The sequence below is a fragment of the Nilaparvata lugens genome, chromosome 7, assembly GCF_014356525.2.
Source record: "Nilaparvata lugens isolate BPH chromosome 7, ASM1435652v1, whole genome shotgun sequence".
NCBI classification, from domain to species: domain Eukaryota; kingdom Metazoa; phylum Arthropoda; class Insecta; order Hemiptera; family Delphacidae; genus Nilaparvata; species Nilaparvata lugens.
Genome location: NC_052510.1, coordinates 36,672,701 through 36,691,280, shown reverse-complemented (window position 1 = coordinate 36,691,280; position 18,580 = coordinate 36,672,701). Strand labels below are relative to the sequence as shown.

General features: G+C 36.3%; 1 protein-coding gene across 1 annotated transcript in view; it reads right to left on the bottom strand.

Annotated features, from left to right (window-relative positions):
- Nucleotides 1-18,580, bottom strand: part of LOC111053700 (protein FAM91A1) — a 134,289-nt gene that overhangs the window by 69,778 nt on the left and 45,931 nt on the right. The window contains exon 9 of the mRNA XM_039432651.1: nucleotides 17,550-17,636. Coding sequence (XP_039288585.1) covers nucleotides 17,550-17,636 — 87 coding nt within the window. The remainder of the gene's footprint in view (nucleotides 1-17,549; nucleotides 17,637-18,580) is intronic.

Here is an 18,580-nt window from a genome sequence, read left to right as displayed (position 1 = left end):
TCTTAGACTTTGGGGTAATAGTAGTGAGGTGAAAAAAGCATTTGTATGGCAAAAAAGAGCTATTCGTTGTATTGCTGGTTTGAAGAGTCAGGAAACATGTAGGAACAGCTTCATAGATTTGAATATAATGACCCTTCCATCTATGTATATCTATGTCAATTTAATATATGTAAAAAAAATATGAAATTCTTCCATAGACATAGCCATCAACATGAGTATCAGACCAGACACCGAGAAAACCTAGTAACTCCAAGTATCAGGCTACACAAGTCACACAGAAGTCACAAGTATCAGCAATATATTTTGTTCAATAAACTACCTCAATCAATCAGAAACCTGCCATATAAAGTATTTGCGCTTACTGTATCATACTGGCTGAAAAAACAAGCATTTTATTCAATTGAAGAATTTCTCGCCCATGACTTGGGAAGTTTGACGTACCGGTATGGTTGATGTATCAGCAATAGTTTTTAATAGATGTTTTCTGATTTATACTTTGAGTATGTTTTATGTTTGTAATTTATGTTTCAACATGCATACATGTTAATTATGTTTCTTGCATACTTAATGCTTATGACTATTTGACAGCTTATTGAATAATATGCTCATTTTAATTAATTCTTTTTGACTCGACTGTAATATAAGTCTTAATTAGATTAGTGACTACGACCTATTGTACGCTAGTATAAGATAAACTTGTACTGTACTTAATGGCGAATAAAAATCTTGAATCTTGAATCTTGAATCTAATCTGGAAGGATCTCATTATCAGATTATTTGTCAATGTGTAATAGAATTGACTCGTTTATTTATTTATTTATGCATTCATAGAAATAAAATAATTCCAAACTTATTATGAATTATATTGGAAAAGGAACAACAGCTTTTAGTTGATATCAGCAGCATGAGATGATACTGAGAGGGAAATTATGGAGTAATGTAGTATCACACAGAAAATATATTTTCCTTTCTCCTCTCTGAGAAGTTACTGTACTAGTGTGTGATTCACTGTATGGTGTGTGCGTATGCGCTTCATAAAATTGAAAAGACAGCAGAGCAGAGCAACTGAGCAAGCCGATCATCTACTAGTAATATTGGATAATTGCCAATCGTGACTTGTTTTTATTTTGTTGAATGTGGATGTGGAATGACAATAGCGGAGCAAGGGGAGTAGGTGACAGAGTACTACAACTGTTGGAGGGGGATTTCTGAATTAGCGGGGAAGGCCTGTCGATGGTACTGATCTCTCATAGCGAGTTGAAGAACTAAGGGGCGATTGCTGAGATCGGGTCTGGCTAACCCCGGCCACAGAATTAATAATAGCAGTTTTAATAATTATAGAAGTTTTCTCTGCCCCGGCGCAACATTGGTCTAGCGCAACTTTGGTCTCGGCTAAAAAATCGGTTTGCTGAGATCGAGTTTAGCCGTCGGTCATCTCTTGGTCGAGAGCAACTTTGATCCCCAGGTTTAGCCAGACCGACGCTCAAGTTTAGCCAGACCAAGGCGCAACTGGAGGAATCCACGGGGAATTATTGTCGCAATGTTGGCAACAGCCATCTCGAATGTTACTTTGGCTCTCACACGCTGTCATTGCGTCTTTCTTTTGCACTCTCTCACTCACACTCACTCACTCTCCCATCATTCGTTTCTTTTTGTTTTTTCTTCTTCCCCTCCCACCCTCTCTCCAACACTCTCTCTCTCTCTCTCTCTCTCTCTCTCTCTCTCTAAGAGGTTTTCCTTTAAGGACTCGCCACACCAAGCTCGCCAGTACCGCCGAGGTAGTACCGCTGGTGGTAGTTTTCTCGGCTGAGCACGCCACACCGAAAAACGTCCGCTAGCGGTAGTCTCCGAGTAGTGAGTCTAGTAGTGGTGGGAGGGCGTGACTACAGCACTCAGCACTGTACTCGGCAACTCAAGCAAGTACGCATTCACGCAAGTTGTTCAGTCGAGCTAGCACTGATCAACTAGCAATATTAATTACAGTGTCAATTAGCAATATTAATTAACAATGTCAAATTGAGAACAGAGTGACGTCAAATTGAAGAAAAGTTCAACTACAGTGTGGGAGTGAGACATACTAGTTGCGTTGTGTTGCAAGGAGGAACGCCGAATGAGTCATCACTCTGTGCGCATGCGCTACCTCTTTGAATCGCCTGCCATGTATTCAGGTTGAGCGCGCCACACTGAGCTCGCTTTGTCCGCCGTACTACCTCTCAGCGAACTTTTGTTGAATCGCCTAGCAGGCGGTCGTAGGTGGTAGTGCGCCGTACTACCGCCGCGGTAGCGAGCTCGGTGTGGCGCGCTCAACCTGAATACATGGCTAGCGATTTTTAAAACTTCGCTACCGCCGCGGTAGCGAGCTTGGTGTGGCGTGCCCTTTAAGGACTCGCCACACCAAGCTCGCCAGTACCGCCGAGGTAGTACCGCTGGTGGTAGTTTTCTCGGCTGAGCACGCCACACCGAAAAACGTCCGCTAGCGGTAGTCTCCGAGTAGTGAGTCTAGTAGTGGGGGGTGAGACGTACTAGTTGCGTTGTGTTGCAAGGAGGAGAGGTGCGCATGCGCTACCTCTTCGAATCGCCTGCCATGTATTCAGGTTGAGCGCGCCACACTGAGCTCGCTTTGTCCGCCGTACTACCTCTCAGCGAAGTTTTGTTGAATCGCCTAGCAGGCGGTCGTAGGTGGTAGTGCGCCGTACTACCGCCGCGGTAGCGAGCTCGGTGTGGCGCGCTCAACCTGAATACATGGCTAGCGATTTTTAAAACTTCGCTACCGCCGCGGTAGCGAGCTTGGTGTGGCGTGCCCTTTAGGATTTATCTAGTGGAATTTGAAATATTGTTTCTAATTGTATAAATAAATAAAGTTTAAAATTCTCTTTTAAACTGTATTTTGATTAAGAGTTTTATTTACTTATATTGATCTTATTACATGATATGTAATCTATTTTTTCTGTTCTTATGTAAATTTGTCTTCTTCTGTAAAGGGTTGTGTGGCAGAGAGGACCAGGAGTCCTAATTCCGCCCTAATAAAGGCATATAATCAATCAATCAATCATCTCTCTCTCTCTCTCTCTCTCTCTCTCTCTCAGGCATAATATGCCTTTATTAGGGCATATTGAAGAAGAAAAAAATCAATCAATCTCATTCTCTGTCTCTCTTTCCCCCACTTACTCCCATTCTCTCTCTATTTCAGTCTCGATCCTCTCTTGACCGTCGTTATAATGATCATCTGTGATTTGATAATCTTCTAAACTCTTTCGAATGTTGTTACAGTGAACACATGAACAACTCCTCACCTTTTTGGTGTTCATTTGTAATTCATTTTCATTTATTTCGCAAATGTAGTTTTTTTCTAGCGTATTGTCCAGTTAGGAATTTAATTTAACCCTTTGCGCTCCCCAGTCCAGTACCACTGGACATGAAGGATTCATTCATAAGCTCGGTATTGTTTAGCCTCTGCCTGTCCTCACAGATCTCCTGTCCAGTACTACTGGACCAGGCACAATTCCTCTCCCACTCGTAATAATAGTCACCCATGATTCCTCTACAGCTCGGAATTGTTTTTGCATTATCACTGAAGAGACAGGTTTTAGATTTTGTGTATCTCATTTAATCTACAAATTTCATATTCAAAAAATTGACTCTTCAAAACTTGTTTTTTTATATATCCTTTGAAAATGTTTATAAATAAAATATATTATAGTCTATCAATTCCGGAATTTTAATAAATAGGCCTGCAAAAAAAAAGAGAACAAGTTTCTAAAGTGTTATAACATGAAAATTTATGGAAAATCTAAAAATTTAAGAGACGAATGACAAAAAATGTTATAAAAAAAGGAGAAACAGGCATATTTGTAGATTATGCCAATATTTGATACCCAATTATATATTATGTATGATCTACAGATGAACCTATTTATCACACATTGTAACCAATATAGCAAATATATGTTCGGTATTAAATTCCTGTTTTCCAAACAATTTATAAACAGCATAGCATTATATTTTAATATATAATACAACAATGTTAAAACTAAATAAATAAGGTGTGAATGATAAGAAAACAGTTAGCTGTTGTCAATGTTAATCAATGTCGAAATTGCTGTCGTGATCACTATCTTCAACAGTATATTCGTTGTCACTGCCACCTTCTGAAATATCATATTCTGATATTTCTTCTTCCAAGACATCTCCTATTTTATCAGAATTAAGTTCCCGGTCAGCCATTGAGAAAATATTGATCAATAATTAAAAATAATAACAGAACAAAACAGTACTCCATGAAGGTTAAGTCACATGTCTATCAGAACCAACAATACACTACTAGAATGAAGAGACACAAAACAAAAACATGTGGTTATAGTAGTTTAATATATTACCACCAGGTTCCAGCACTAATCAGACATGTAGAAGCAATAGATACTTTTACAGACAGAAAAGTTTATCACTCTGTAGTTGTCCAGCACTACTGGACAGGAGACCGAATCGAGCATTTTAGTTCTGTCCAGTTGTACTGGACTGGAGAGTTCAGACGTTGACTTGCATGCAGTTAAATACGAGTGGAATGAGAAAATGGCGCTGTCCAGCTGCACTGGACAGGAGAGTTGGTGAGCCATCTTCACATTAAATAAAAAGAGCGCAAAGGGTTAATATTTTTCCATTACTAAACAAATAATAGCTATCGCCGCAAAACTATGTATAATGCGACATGATGCTGCAGTACTCACATAAATCGCCAGTCTCTATGTGGACTACCATCAGCAAAAAATCTGAGAGCAATCAGCACTTCTCTTCAGTTTTAAATTCTGATACCGTACTCGCCGACTTGATGTATTGGTTCGTAATAATCCAAATATTCAAGATAATCCATTATTCACTTCATCCACTCACAAAATCAATTCCACAGAAAGGATCACGCAAGCAAAGGGTCGCTCATCACCATCTGGACTCAACTTAATAGTTCAATTATGCAATGCACACTATTTCTGCATCCCTTGATGATGAAAGCAAACGCAGCTGCCTCCAATTAGCAACAATCAACCCCACATAGATATCATCTCACACTTTCATACAATTACAACGTATTTAATACAGTTCTCCTTCATTACTGATGTAGGTGCAGTTCCATATTATGTTTAAATCAATTATATGGGTAGATAGCATCGATACTATTGTAGCCTAGATTCGTAGAAGGTAATCGACCACTGATAGAAATTGAGTCAAAAGAATTGGCTTCCAATTTAATATATTTTCAGACATTGTTTTAACAAAAAAATATATAATATGAGTGTTGAGAGAATATCAGAATGATAATAAAATTATGGGCTACTCAGTGAATGGGCTAGTGCGTACTGCCAGAGACAAATAAATAGGTAACTTGAAAACAGTATCTTTACTCTATGGAACTGCGTATAGCGAATACTTCAGAAAGATCTTTTTGAAGTAAGTAAGTTTTGTTTTTACAATCTTTAAAAATTGAAAGTTCAATTTAACATGTATTGATAATTGTTCATTCAGTTTCATGCATGAATATGAAAAGATCATGTATGTAAAACAGTTCATGTGATTGAAACGTAGTCCCTTAAACAATGCTCCAGCACCTTTTTTTAGTATGGTACCCACAAAATGTCCTAGTTATGTTATAATTGAAGAGTAGTTTCCAACGGGGAAAGGAGGATATACAAATCTCCCAGTAATCTGGGAACATGGATATATCCCCCCCCCCACAGTAAATATATTTTTTTGCACTTTGGTAAAAATCATGAAAATCATAGGTTTGTAGACTATAGCTTTGAAACTATTTTTTGAAACAATTGAATGACTAATGAAATTATATTTCTATTCTATTTGTTATATGAACTGAAATAACACAGGCCTATGATATTTTCTATGAAAAATTAAATAATGATCAGTCCACTGAACATAAAGAAACTTCATTATTAGGATGTAGTTTTTCAAGTGGAAATTGCTTGAAATCACACCAAATTGAGGGAATTTTTCGTAAATTTTCTGGGGGAGGCCCCCCGGATCCCTCTTTTGTGCGAGGTAAAGAATTTCCTTGTTGTTTGAAGGTGTTTTCATTTTCACTTTCTTATGTTATAATATTTTAAACATTAGTGGAAAAACATTTTAAATATGACTTATGGGTAATGAAATTATTCAGAATTCAAAGATGAACCCCAATTTGACATTGGTTTTCAATAAAATCAAAAGAATAGCGAGTTAGTAGCTTAATCCCGAACTTGAACCTGCCTCCTAGCAGGTCTAAGTTGGAGTCTAAAATCATCATTTTTGCTCCTGAGATTATCTCATTTTAGCCTGATCCCGATCTCAGCAATCCACCGAGATTATCTTTTAAACTCGAGTTGATCTACGCTTGAACTCAGCAATCCACCGAGATTAATTTTTAGCCTAGACTGGATCTCAGCAAACCGATTTTTAGACCGCCGGTTTTTCCCTGCGATAATTGCCGGTCGACTAACTTTTGCGCTCGAGCGTGGTTAATCCCGATCTCAGCAAACCGATTTTTGATCTGTGGCGCAAAAACCGGTTTTTAGCCGAGCGCAAGAGATAATCCCGATCTCAGCAATCGCCCCTAACTGTTAGTCACCCACTTTACTCCCTTCCACACCCACTCCACACTGCTGGTCACCCATTAAGTGCAACATTAGATGAGTTCTCTGTCCTCTTCTCTGTGGAAGTACAGACAATTTGACTATTTTTGAGTGAAAGTGCGAAACACTCATAATATTAAGATCTTTTGTTTCATTAATTTTCTTGTGTAATGAGTGAAAGTGTGAAACACTCGTAATATTAAGATCGTTTGTTTCATTGATCTTCTTGCGTAATACAGTCCATTTTGTAACAGTGAAATGTTTGTGTCATGTGTCATTTTATTGTACACCAATCAAACATAAGCTTTGGCACTCTGACCGGATTTGTGAATTCGTGAACTTATGTGCAATAAACTTCATCTTGTGTGATTGGTGAATTCGTGAGCTTATGTGCAATAAACTTCATCTTGTGTGATTAGTGAATTCGTGAACTTGGTAAGCTTCATGACTACCGGTATGTACTGTAACATTATAACATTATCAATCTTGTTATAAAACATTATAGCAATATCAACTATTGATATCAACAATATCAATCGTGTGTGACAATAATATCAATCTTGTGCAATAATATCATTCTTGTGTGACTGTGTCAACTGTATGTTGAATAGTGACTATATTATCCTCAAATACGTTAACTCATTATCGTATATTCGTTTTTGATTTCGTGTTTTCATTATTTTGTCGTTGTGTTTTATTTCGTATCGTTGTTTCGTGTTCGTGTCTTCTCGTTCGTACGTGTATGCCGTGTATCTTCTTTCGTTCGTGGTACGTGACGGTCGCTCAGTCGGCACTCGCGTAATCCGGTCGCCCGCCGAGCATCCTTCAGTCGGCAGTCCTCCTGAGACGATCAGTCATAGAGCATCCTTGTCCTTGAGTCATCGCTCAACCAACACAGTGTCTGCACTCTGTTCCTGCAGACAGAGCTGCTCCTTGCAACAGAACACAATTTGCAACAGCAACACAGTTTCAACCTTGCAACGCTGTTCCTGCAGACAGAGCTGCTCCTTGCAACAGAACACAATTTGCAACAGCAACGCAGCTTCAACTTTGCAACGCAACTAGTATTTTTTTTTGTTGTATTCGCTAAATATGTCTTAATCTTTCATCATCATGGCTGAAACAAAACAATTGATAAAGGAACGTGGCCTTGTGAAGGAAAAACTAACACAATTTAAGTCAGCAATTTCTAAAGGTACCATTGACATTACTGAATTGAAAATCAGATTGTCAAAGCTGAATGAATATTGGCAAGAATTTGATAGAATACAGAAACAAATTGAGTTAGCAGAAATGTCAGATGAATCTGATGATGAAAGTGAAAGAGAAAATTTCGAAACATAATTTTTTGACTTGAGTGCTCAGGTTGAAAATTTAATTTCAAGACATGAAGTAACAAAAATAAACATCAAACCTGAAATCAATGATATTCCATTCAAACTCCCTGAGATAAAACTTCCAATATTCAGTGGAAATTATGATGAGTGGCCATCATTTCATGATACCTTTGTTGCCCTAATTCATTCAAGAAAATTGTTAGAGACTCACAAATTTCACTATTTAAAGGGAGCATTGAAGGGTGAAGCTGCTGAGATTCTACAGTCATTAGAAAGCTCAGCTGAAAACTACCAAGTAGCATGGGAGCTACTTACTGATCGATTTGGAAATAAATGTGTTCTCATCAACAAGCATATAAATGCACTCTTCAATCTGAACAAATGTGACAAGGCTTCTTCAACATCTCTACGGCATCTCCTAGATGATTCATTGAAGCACATTCAAGCATTAACAGGTTTTGGTGAACCCACAGAGCACTGGGACACTCTGATAGTTCATATTATCACAAGAAAATTGGATGCTGCAACGCTCTGTGAATGGGAAAATTCTCTAGAAACTTCAGAATTACCTACCATGAAGCAACTTGAAGACTTCTTGAAGCATGAATGCCAGGTGCTTTGAGTCCATTGAAACAAGCAAATCCTCCTTAAGTGTTCAAGGATCTTCATCTAGTCGACCTCACCAAGGTGTTCACAACAAGAGGCCTACTTTAAACAACTTCCATGCTGCAGTGAAACCAAATTGTCAACTATGTGCTGAACCTTACCATCAACTATTCCATTGTAAGAAATTCAAATCATTATCTGTGTCTGAACGTGAAAGGGAGGTCAAAAAACTTCACATGTGTTTCAACTGCCTCCAGGATGGTCATGCAGCTGCAGACTGTAAGTCAGGCTGATGTAAACTATAAACTATGCAGTGGAAGACACAACACACTACTGCATAGGCCCAACAAATCTTCTGATCAGTCTACCCAAAAGGAAAAATCTTCACCTTCTATACAACACACAATTGCATCAACATCTAATGTGAAGCAGCCATCAAATACACACATCATGCTCTCAACAGCAATCATCACAGTAAAGGACAGTCATGGGAATCCTCACCTATATAGAGCCTTGCTTGACAGTGGATCTCAATCAAACTTCATAACTGAAAGGACAGCACAATTCCTGAAACTTCCAAGAAAGAAATCAGCTATTGAAGTTAGTGGTATTGGACAATCTTCTACAAAGACATGTCACACAGTTGAATGCAACATCCAATCCAGAATGACTTCATTTTCAGCATCCATTGAATGTATTGTCTTGGAAAAAATTACTCAGAAGCTACCCATCATTGAAATACCAATTTCAAGGCCTGTATGTTTTCCTGAAAACATACAGTTGACAGATCCTAAATGTCACACACCTAGTGACATTGATATTCTTCTTGGTGCAGAACTATTCTATGACATAATTTGTGACGGAAAAATTACAGTCAATGAGACATCTCCAACTCTCCAAAATTCAACATTTGGCTGGTTAGTTTCTGGCAAAGTGAACATCAACATTGAAACTTCATACCTATCAACAGTGTGCAGCTTAACAACAATTGAAGAACTTAACAAAACAATGGACAATTTTTGGAAAATTGAAGAATTAGAGGGTAACAGGCTCTTTAGTGGAAATGACAAATATTGTGAAGAATACTACACAAAGACAACACAACGAGATCAAGATGGCAGATACTCTGTAAAAATTCCATTGAAGGAAGAGTTGAGTGAACTAGGTCAATCCTATGACACAGCACTCAAGAGATTTATCTACTTAGAAAAACGGTTAGAAAAGAATGAACATCTCAAAACAGAATACATCAAATTCATGAGAGAATATGAGAACATGCAACACATGAAACAGATAACTGAAGAAGAAGCTAGTTCATCCACAAATTACTTCATTCCTCACCATGGGGATTCAAGGGGGTTTCAAGGTAACCTCTACAACAACCAAAGTTTGAGTTGTATTTGATGCTTCATGTAAAACTTCTACTGGAACTTCAAATCAAATCAAATCAAATCAAATCAAAATCGTTTTTTATTTTGACAAAAAAAAACACAACTCAGTGAAATAAAGATATAAAACTTCTATACAGTTAGTTCCTGTCAAAATAAAAATACTACTTGCTAAATTATTTACAATTTGTATGCAAGTAGGAGGTCAGTGAAAAAAGTTTTTAATGCTACATTCACACACACACTCACACATCTTTCTCTTTCAAGTTGGTATGTGCATAAAAGGTAAAATAAGTATTATAATAGAATGGGAATCAGATAATTACAGAAAAATAACTCTCAATAGTTTCAGGCAGACATCCAGTAAGCCATTTTGATATTTGTTTTTTCAAAAGTATTTTGTTCTCAATATTTCTTATATAATCAGGTAGATAGTTGGAAAATTTTGGCCCCAAAAAGACAAAGGATTTCTGAAAAAAAGTGTTATACACTCTGGGGTGTCTAGCTAAATTTTCAACTACTCTTCTAGTTCTGTATACATTATCATTCTCGAACATTTGCCGACTTCGATTGCCTGATAACATGTAAAAGGATGATAAGACTTTGAAAACATATTTATAGCGCAATGGCAAACAATCGAAAAATTGAAAGATAGGAAAAGAGTGTTCGATCCTGCTCACACCCTTCATACACCGTACTATGGCTTTTTGAAGCACAATTAGAGGTGCTAGATGGGTTTTGTAGGTGGATCCCCAGCAACTAATGCCATAACTTAATTTGGAATCCACCAGAGCAAAATAGAGTTGCCTGAGCACAGCTGAAGGAATGAATTTTCTAAGGTGGTAGATTTTTTTAGAATATGGCGGAGATAATTTTTTAATTTAAAAATGTGATGAGACCAAGAGAGTTTCTCATCCACTACCAGACCTAGATACCTGATGGAATCAGTTTGTGCCACAGTACCACAATCACAATTGATTTGACTACAAGAAATTGTATGAAATTTTAATGGGTGAAGGAGTTGCCAAGGAGTAGACAATGTGAATAATATATATTTGGTTTTAGAGAGGTTAAGGGCTAGGCCATTCTTATTGAACCAGGAAAGCATTCTATTCAGATCTTCTTGCATAATTTTATTTAGGTTTTGCACGTCTGTATTACAATAAGAGAAAGCAGTATCATCTGCAAAGGAAACTGGAATACCATTAAAATTACCTGAGAAAAGGTCATTTATAAAGATGAGAAATAAAACTGGTCCGAGTACTGAACCCTGCGGGACCCCACAGTCCACTTCCAGGATCTCACTTTTGGCATCCCCCAGGGCAACATATTGCACTCTTTTACTCAAATATGATTTGAACCAATTCTGAGGCACACCTCTTATACCAGCCCTGGATAGTTTGTCAAGCAGTAGCGAATGTTTAACTGTATCAAAGGCCTTTCTGATATCTAAGAAAAGACCAGATACCGGAGGAGCAACTCATTGAATGACATTTCAATTGTAGGACCAACTATACAATCTTCATTGATAAATATCATCCTAAGATTCCGAACTCACAAGATTGCTACGACAGCTGACATTGAGAAAATGTATAGACAAATACTGATCAATCCCAATCAAACCAGATCAAACCAATCTCCAACTGATTCTGTGGCGTGAAAATTCAAAGGAGTCTATCAAAATAGACAAATTATCAACTGTCACATATGGAACAGCTAGTGCACCATATCTTGCAACACGAACATTGAACCAATTGGCCTATGATGAGAGTGATAATTTTCCAAAGGCTTCACAAGTTATGCTTCATGATTTTTATGTAGACGATGCTATAACAGGTGGTGAATCACTTGAAGAAGTTCAAAAAACTGTAAATGACTTGAGGAAATTAGCCAAAAATGGTGGTTTCCATTTGAGGAAATGGTGTAGTAACAACCCAGAAGTTTTGAAGAATGTTCCTGATGAAAATATTGAACAAAAAACTTTCAACTTGGACCAAGATCAGAATATCAAATATTAGGTATCATTTGGAATCCCAAAACAGATGTCTTTCAATTCACATTTCAAAACAAACAATTGTAATATTACATTTTTTCTCGATTAAAATCTTCAATTCGAGATCTATAAAACTTGATAGTAAATATCAGAGTAATCGATATGCGGACAACTTTTTGACTGAGAATTTATTGTAAATAATTGTGTTGCATTCCATGGTATCACCAAAACAGAGAAACAGAATTAATAGATTATTATAAATATAGAGGATATATAAATTTAAAATAACAGTTTCGAAATAAAGTTTTATTGAGAACAAATGTAAAATGTAAATTCTAAACTTGTAATTTATAATTTTTTGGAATTTAATATCGGTGATGTGTTCATGAAGTCATCACTGATTTTGAGGTGTGGTTTTTGCTCTGACTTGTTTGGTCTTCTCTAAAAATGATGGCTGGCTATGTGTTCTAATTTTGTGCTCTCTGAATATTTTTCTGTTTAATTGAAATCTTAATGTTTTAAATTGAGTTTTGAACAGTTGTATGGTGTTCTAAGTTTGTGTATTTTGATTTGTGTGTCTACAAGCCTATAGCCATTGTTTTCAACTATATAAACTGGATAAGTATTTTAGCTTGTAATGATGCTAGGATGTTTAAGTGTGTAAGGTATTGTTTTGTGGATTTGTGTTGTATATTGCCAAAATTCTTCTGAAGATTATAAGTTGGTTTGCTCTGAAAACTGGATTTCTCATTCAAAGGCGATAGATCCATTCATAGTTAATCAGGAATCTACCACTTTGGAACCGATAACTTTTTGTAGGTTGATAGGTGTGAAATGCTATCCAACCTATTTAGGAGAAATTGGTAGCACGGCACAATTCAATCACAAGTTAACAAAGAGATCTGTCTTGTCAGCTATTGGTCAAATATTTGATCCTCTGGGAATCATTGGCCCTGTGGTTTTGTTAGCAAAATTATTAATGCAGAAATTGTGGACATGTAAGATTGGCTGGGATGATCCCCTGCCTGAAGAGATTGCAAATTCTCACTCAATTGCAAATACCCAGGTGTATCACAAACAAAATCATTGCAAATCAATATGAGATTCATGGATTTTCTGATGCGTCTGAAGTGGCATATGGTGGATGTGTATATTTAAGATGCATTGGTTCTTCACAAAACATATCTTGTCTCGTTACTTCTAAGTCTCGAGTAGCACCAATAAAAAAGTCTCTCTTCCAAGACTAGAATTGTGTGGAGCTCTCCTATTGGCAGAATTGACAAAGACTGTTGTTGAAGCACTGCATCTTCCAATACAAAACATATATCTGTATACTGACTCAATGATTGTTCTGGCATGGATAAAGGCCCCATCATCACATTGGACTACATTTGTTTCTAATCGAGTAGCAAAAATCCAGGATCTGAGCAACGTACAATCATGGAATCATATTCAGGGAACTTCTAACCCAGCAGATTTCTTGTCTCGAGGTCTTGAGCCTGAAAAATTATTGAACAATGACTTATATTGGGAAGGGCCAGCCTTTCTCAAGAACAAAGAGATTAGCAGTGAATTTGCTTCCAATCAAACAATCAATCTAAGAGAAGAAGAAATTCCTGAGAGACGTAAATCTCAAACCATTGCCTATCTTACTGTGACAGATGCTATCAACGTAAATAAATATTCATCATTATCAAAGATATTGCGTATTCTAGCCTATTGTATGCGATTCATCAAAAATTGTTACTCATCCTCACATAGAACACAAGTTTCTTGGGCTCTGTCAGTAGCAGAATTGCAATCTGCAGAAGTGAAACTAATTAAACTTACTCAAAGTGAGTCATTCCATAAGGAGCTAGAAGAGCTCAAGGCAGGAAAGTCTGTGAACAAGCACAGTCAACTTTTATCATTGCATCCCTACTTGGATGAAGATGAAATAATCAGAGTGGGAGGACGATTGCAAAACTCCAATCTTCCAATGGATCAAAAACATCTAATTGTGTTACCCAAAAAACACAAAATTGTTGAACTGATTGCATATGATGTTCATGTGACAACAAAACACAGTGGACCTCAAGCAACGCTGAACACAATTAGGCAAAGATATTGGCCTTTAGGGGGCAGAAATATTACACATCGTATTTTTCACCAATGTGTGAGATGCTTCCAAACCAGCCCAAAACTACAGGTGCAGCTGATGGGTAATCTTCCAACGCCCAGAGTGACTGTACCTCTGAGACCATTCACAGTATCCGGAGTCGATTACTGTGGCCCATTTTTTGTCAAACCTTCTCGAAAAAAAGGACAACAAGGAACAAAGTGCTACATTTGTGTATTCATCTGCTTCAGCTGCAAAGCACTTCATCTTGAGCTAGCTGAAGACATGTCAACTGCTTCATTCATTGCTGCAATGCAACGTTTCATATCCAGAAGAGGGAGACCATCAGAAATTTACTCTGACAATGGAACCAATTTTGTAGGAGCCCAAAGAGAGATTCACCACATCTTGGACAGTGAAAAATTCCAAACCTCAATTGCTCAAGAGGGTATAAAGTGGCACTTTCAGCCTCCAAGTGCACCAAACTTTGGTGGTTTATGGGAATCTTCGGTGAAACTAGTGAAAACTCACCTGAAAAGAGTTATTAGTCAATCATGCTTAACAATAATAGAGTTCATCACTCTAATTACTCAAATAGAGGCCTGTGTGAATTCCCGGCCTATTACTCCAATGTCTGAAGAGCCATCAGACCTTGTTGCTCTGACTCCAGCACACTTTCTGATTGGCAGTGTTCTTACTGACCTTCCAGAACCCAATCTTCTAGATATATATCACAAAATCGGCTCAATCAGTGGCAACATGTGCAGCAAATGAAACAGCACTTCTGGGCACGCTGGTTGAAGGACTACCTTTCCAACCTGCAGCAGTGCAACAAGTGGCAGTCCAACTCCTCTGCTATTCAACCAGGCAGTATGGTGGTTGTCAAGGAAGGCAACCTACCACCCTTCAAATGGTCACTTGCAAGAGTGACTGCAATTCATCCTGGACGTGACAATTGTGTTAGAGTAGCTACAGTAAAAACCACCAATGGAGAATTCAAAAGACCAGTAAACAAATTGTGTTTATTACCATTTCCTAACAATTGATTCAATTTTTTATTGCTTATTATTTCTTTGATCTTCTTGCATAATACAGTCCATTTTGTAAAAGCAAAATGTTTGTGTCATGTGTCATTTTATTCTACACCAATCAACCAATTAATAAAGATTGAAGATTGTTATTATAGTTATATAGCTAAAAAAAACTTGATGCGTTATTGATATTGGATTTTAAAGTGGTTATAAGAGTAGACAGACTACAAAGCAGATAAAAGGAAGTATTTAATAATATTGAACTTTATTATTATATTCACCCTATTCATATGTTTATAAATGAGAAAACAAATTAGCCTATTGTAATCAAATTATACTATGAAAGAACAGGCTCATTCCATAATTTTTATTATATGTTTCAAAATTGAGTTATAATTGAATTTTTTTTTTACTTCAGGTTCAATTTTCAGTTCAAAAAATTGTAAACTATAAATTGTGAATGTCAATGGATTGAAAAGTCAATCAAAAAGAGAATAATGCAATCAAAAATCATTGAAAATTATTTGTTATGAATAGATGAGGAAAGAAATAAGTGTAATTGAATAGAAAGAGTTGGTTTATGAGAAGCAGAAGAACAAAATTCTGAAATTTGAGTTGTAGTCCAGTCAATATAGACATAAAAAAGGGGTGTTCTTGCATTTTAAATTGTAGTTCTGGTTTTTGTATATATTATTTGGACACATGAGAGAAGTCCAGAACCATTTCTTCATACAAAATTTCCTTGTGCTAGATACAGAGTGGCCCAGAAACATCGTATTTTCGGTTCATTTTCAAGCTTTCAACTATTTCCGCCAAATCCGTTAGTCGGACAGAAAAATTTGTTCTCGCCTTTTTTGAATTAAAAGTTTTGAATGAAATGAGATCATTCGGAACTCTCTATCTCTAATGTGTACTGAGTTATGATTTTTCAAAAATGAGCGAAATTTAAAGAAAAAATCAATTTTGATGAATTTTAATTTTTGTTCAACAATATCTTCATACTGTTACCATTTATATGTATAATTCAAAATCCCTCTGGAGAATTTTTTGTTGAGATTACTTCAACCGGTATTTCAATGTACAGAAAAATGACCGATTTCTATATTCAAAGCTATGTATCTCGGTAGCCCATTATTATATAAAATATTACTTGATCTTGAAATGCACAACAGAATCTTCTCTTTCATTTGCTGTAAATGTTTCATGAAAAAATATGTTTGTAAAGTAAAATTCGATTGTTAGAAAAAATCCGGAAAGAGTAGATATTTTCCTTGTATTAACGGTTTCGGCAGTTCTATGATAGGCAAAAGTGATTCAAAATGGATTTTGGGCAGCTGAGCTCATAGAGGATGAATCTATCTATAATTTGGAATCTATCGTGAGTCTCTATGATGTATCAGACTCGTTTTAAAAACTTTTGATTAACAGTAGAATCAGGAAAAAAATAAAATCGCCATTTTAAAAATCTCCTGTAACTTTTGAATGGTATTGAAATCGAAAGTATATTTATTGGAGTAGGAAGAGGAGGAACATTTTTACATCCTCACTAGATTTGGAAATTTGATCTGAAGTATTTCACAAGATATGCAGCTTTGAATATAGAAATTGGCCATTTTTTGTGTATTGGAATATGGGCTTGGGTGCACTCAACAATAATTTTTTTCCATTTTTCGACCGAATTTCACTTATGATACATGATCTTAAGATTTTGACAAGCTGAAAAGAATGAGGTGTAGTACAATGAGATCTGAGCATAGTGTCAAAAGATAAGAGTGTTTGAAATTTTTATCCTTGAAGTGTCCTTATGCGCGCCTCTCCTCTAGGAAATACTGAAATGAAGTGCATCTAACGGGTGATTCTCATGATCTAATGAGCTTATAATTATCATTGTGCGAAATATCAATGTGACAACAATTTAGTTGGTGATGATGGTTGAAACTAAAAATTAGGTATTTTTCACAATACAAGGAGCATTGTTGTCAGGTGTATACCTGGAAATCTATATGAGATAGAGCGCTCTACCTGATCTCAGATTGTAGAGCACAAAAATACGCCCAGAGGGATTTAAATGGTAACAATAGGAATATATTGTTGATTAAAAACTGAAATTCATAAAAATTTATCTTTCTCTTTAAATTTCACTCATTTTTGAAAAATCATAACTCAGTACTCATTGGAGAGTTCCGAATGATCTCATTTTATTCAGAACTTTATAATCTAAAAAAAAGGCGAGAGCAAATTTTTCTGTCCAAGATTTGGCTGAAAACTGGAAAATGAACCGAAAATACGAGGTTTTAGGGCCCCCCTGTATCTAGCACAAGGAAATTTTGCATGAATAAATTGGTTCTGGACTTCTCTCATGTATCCAAATAATTTATACAAAAATCAGAGCAACAATATAATATATGGCAAACAGCAATGTGTATAGTGACTGGACTGATGTGGCGAAACATATAAATGCGTTTCTTAGAACATTTTGAATTACCTTTTCTAGTTCGCAAAGAAAACTGTCAATTAGTTCATCAGACAATTTCCCGACTTCGAACATAGTGACCGCATGACTCTTCAATCCCTGTAAAAAAAAAAAACGTTCAGTTCATATATCACGACAAACAATAAAATTATGAATCGTTTCCTAGTTGCAGTCATTGATGATTTCAATGAACTGATTGGTAAAAAAATCCTAAATAATTGAGGATGGACGTCACGTTTTTGCAGAGTTCACAAGGACGAATGCATCTCTGTTCTAATTCATCTCAAATTCGTGCATTAACACGTTTCGTACATAATCTTGTTTCAGCTTGGAAAAATGCATGTGAACATTGAAATAGAATGTAGCTATTTCTCCCAAGCAATTTGCATAGTGAAAATCGGTTAAAGATTGATATGATCCTAACTTTAGGGTTTTAGAACATCGGCGTAGATTGAGAGACCCATCTTATCGGTTATTAAATCACCTACTTGATCTTCTGTCAAATTATGCGATTTCGCCTCAATCCAATTCATATGGAAACTAACTTTCGCATAATTTCGCACTATTTGGTATGCTATTCGGTGTATAAATAATGTGAGATAATCGGTGAATGTAGCTGAACATTGTAATCTTGTCACTTCATCATTCTCTGTATTTTTAATTGAAGTTGCTATTTCCTCACGAATTGATTTGAGTGTAGCTTGTAATTCATCTTTCTTAATAAATGCTTGCATTTCACTACTCAGATCATTTTTCAATACATAAGTTTCGCTAAACGTAGTTAGCAATGTATTCAAATCGTTTTTTGAAACAAATTGTTCAATCCCCTCCATAAGATTTGTCTTTATCGTATTAGTCATTGCAGATAATCGATCTTCTAACTCTTGTTTTGTTATAACAATGTTATTCAATGCCTGCACAGTTTTATCCAAATATTCCTTATCAACGATAATGAATGAGTTTCATTTACTCTAGTAAAAAGTTCTGTGCTAAGCTGTTTCAATCTGGTATTTAGATAATTTCTATCTAATACTTGCAAATCT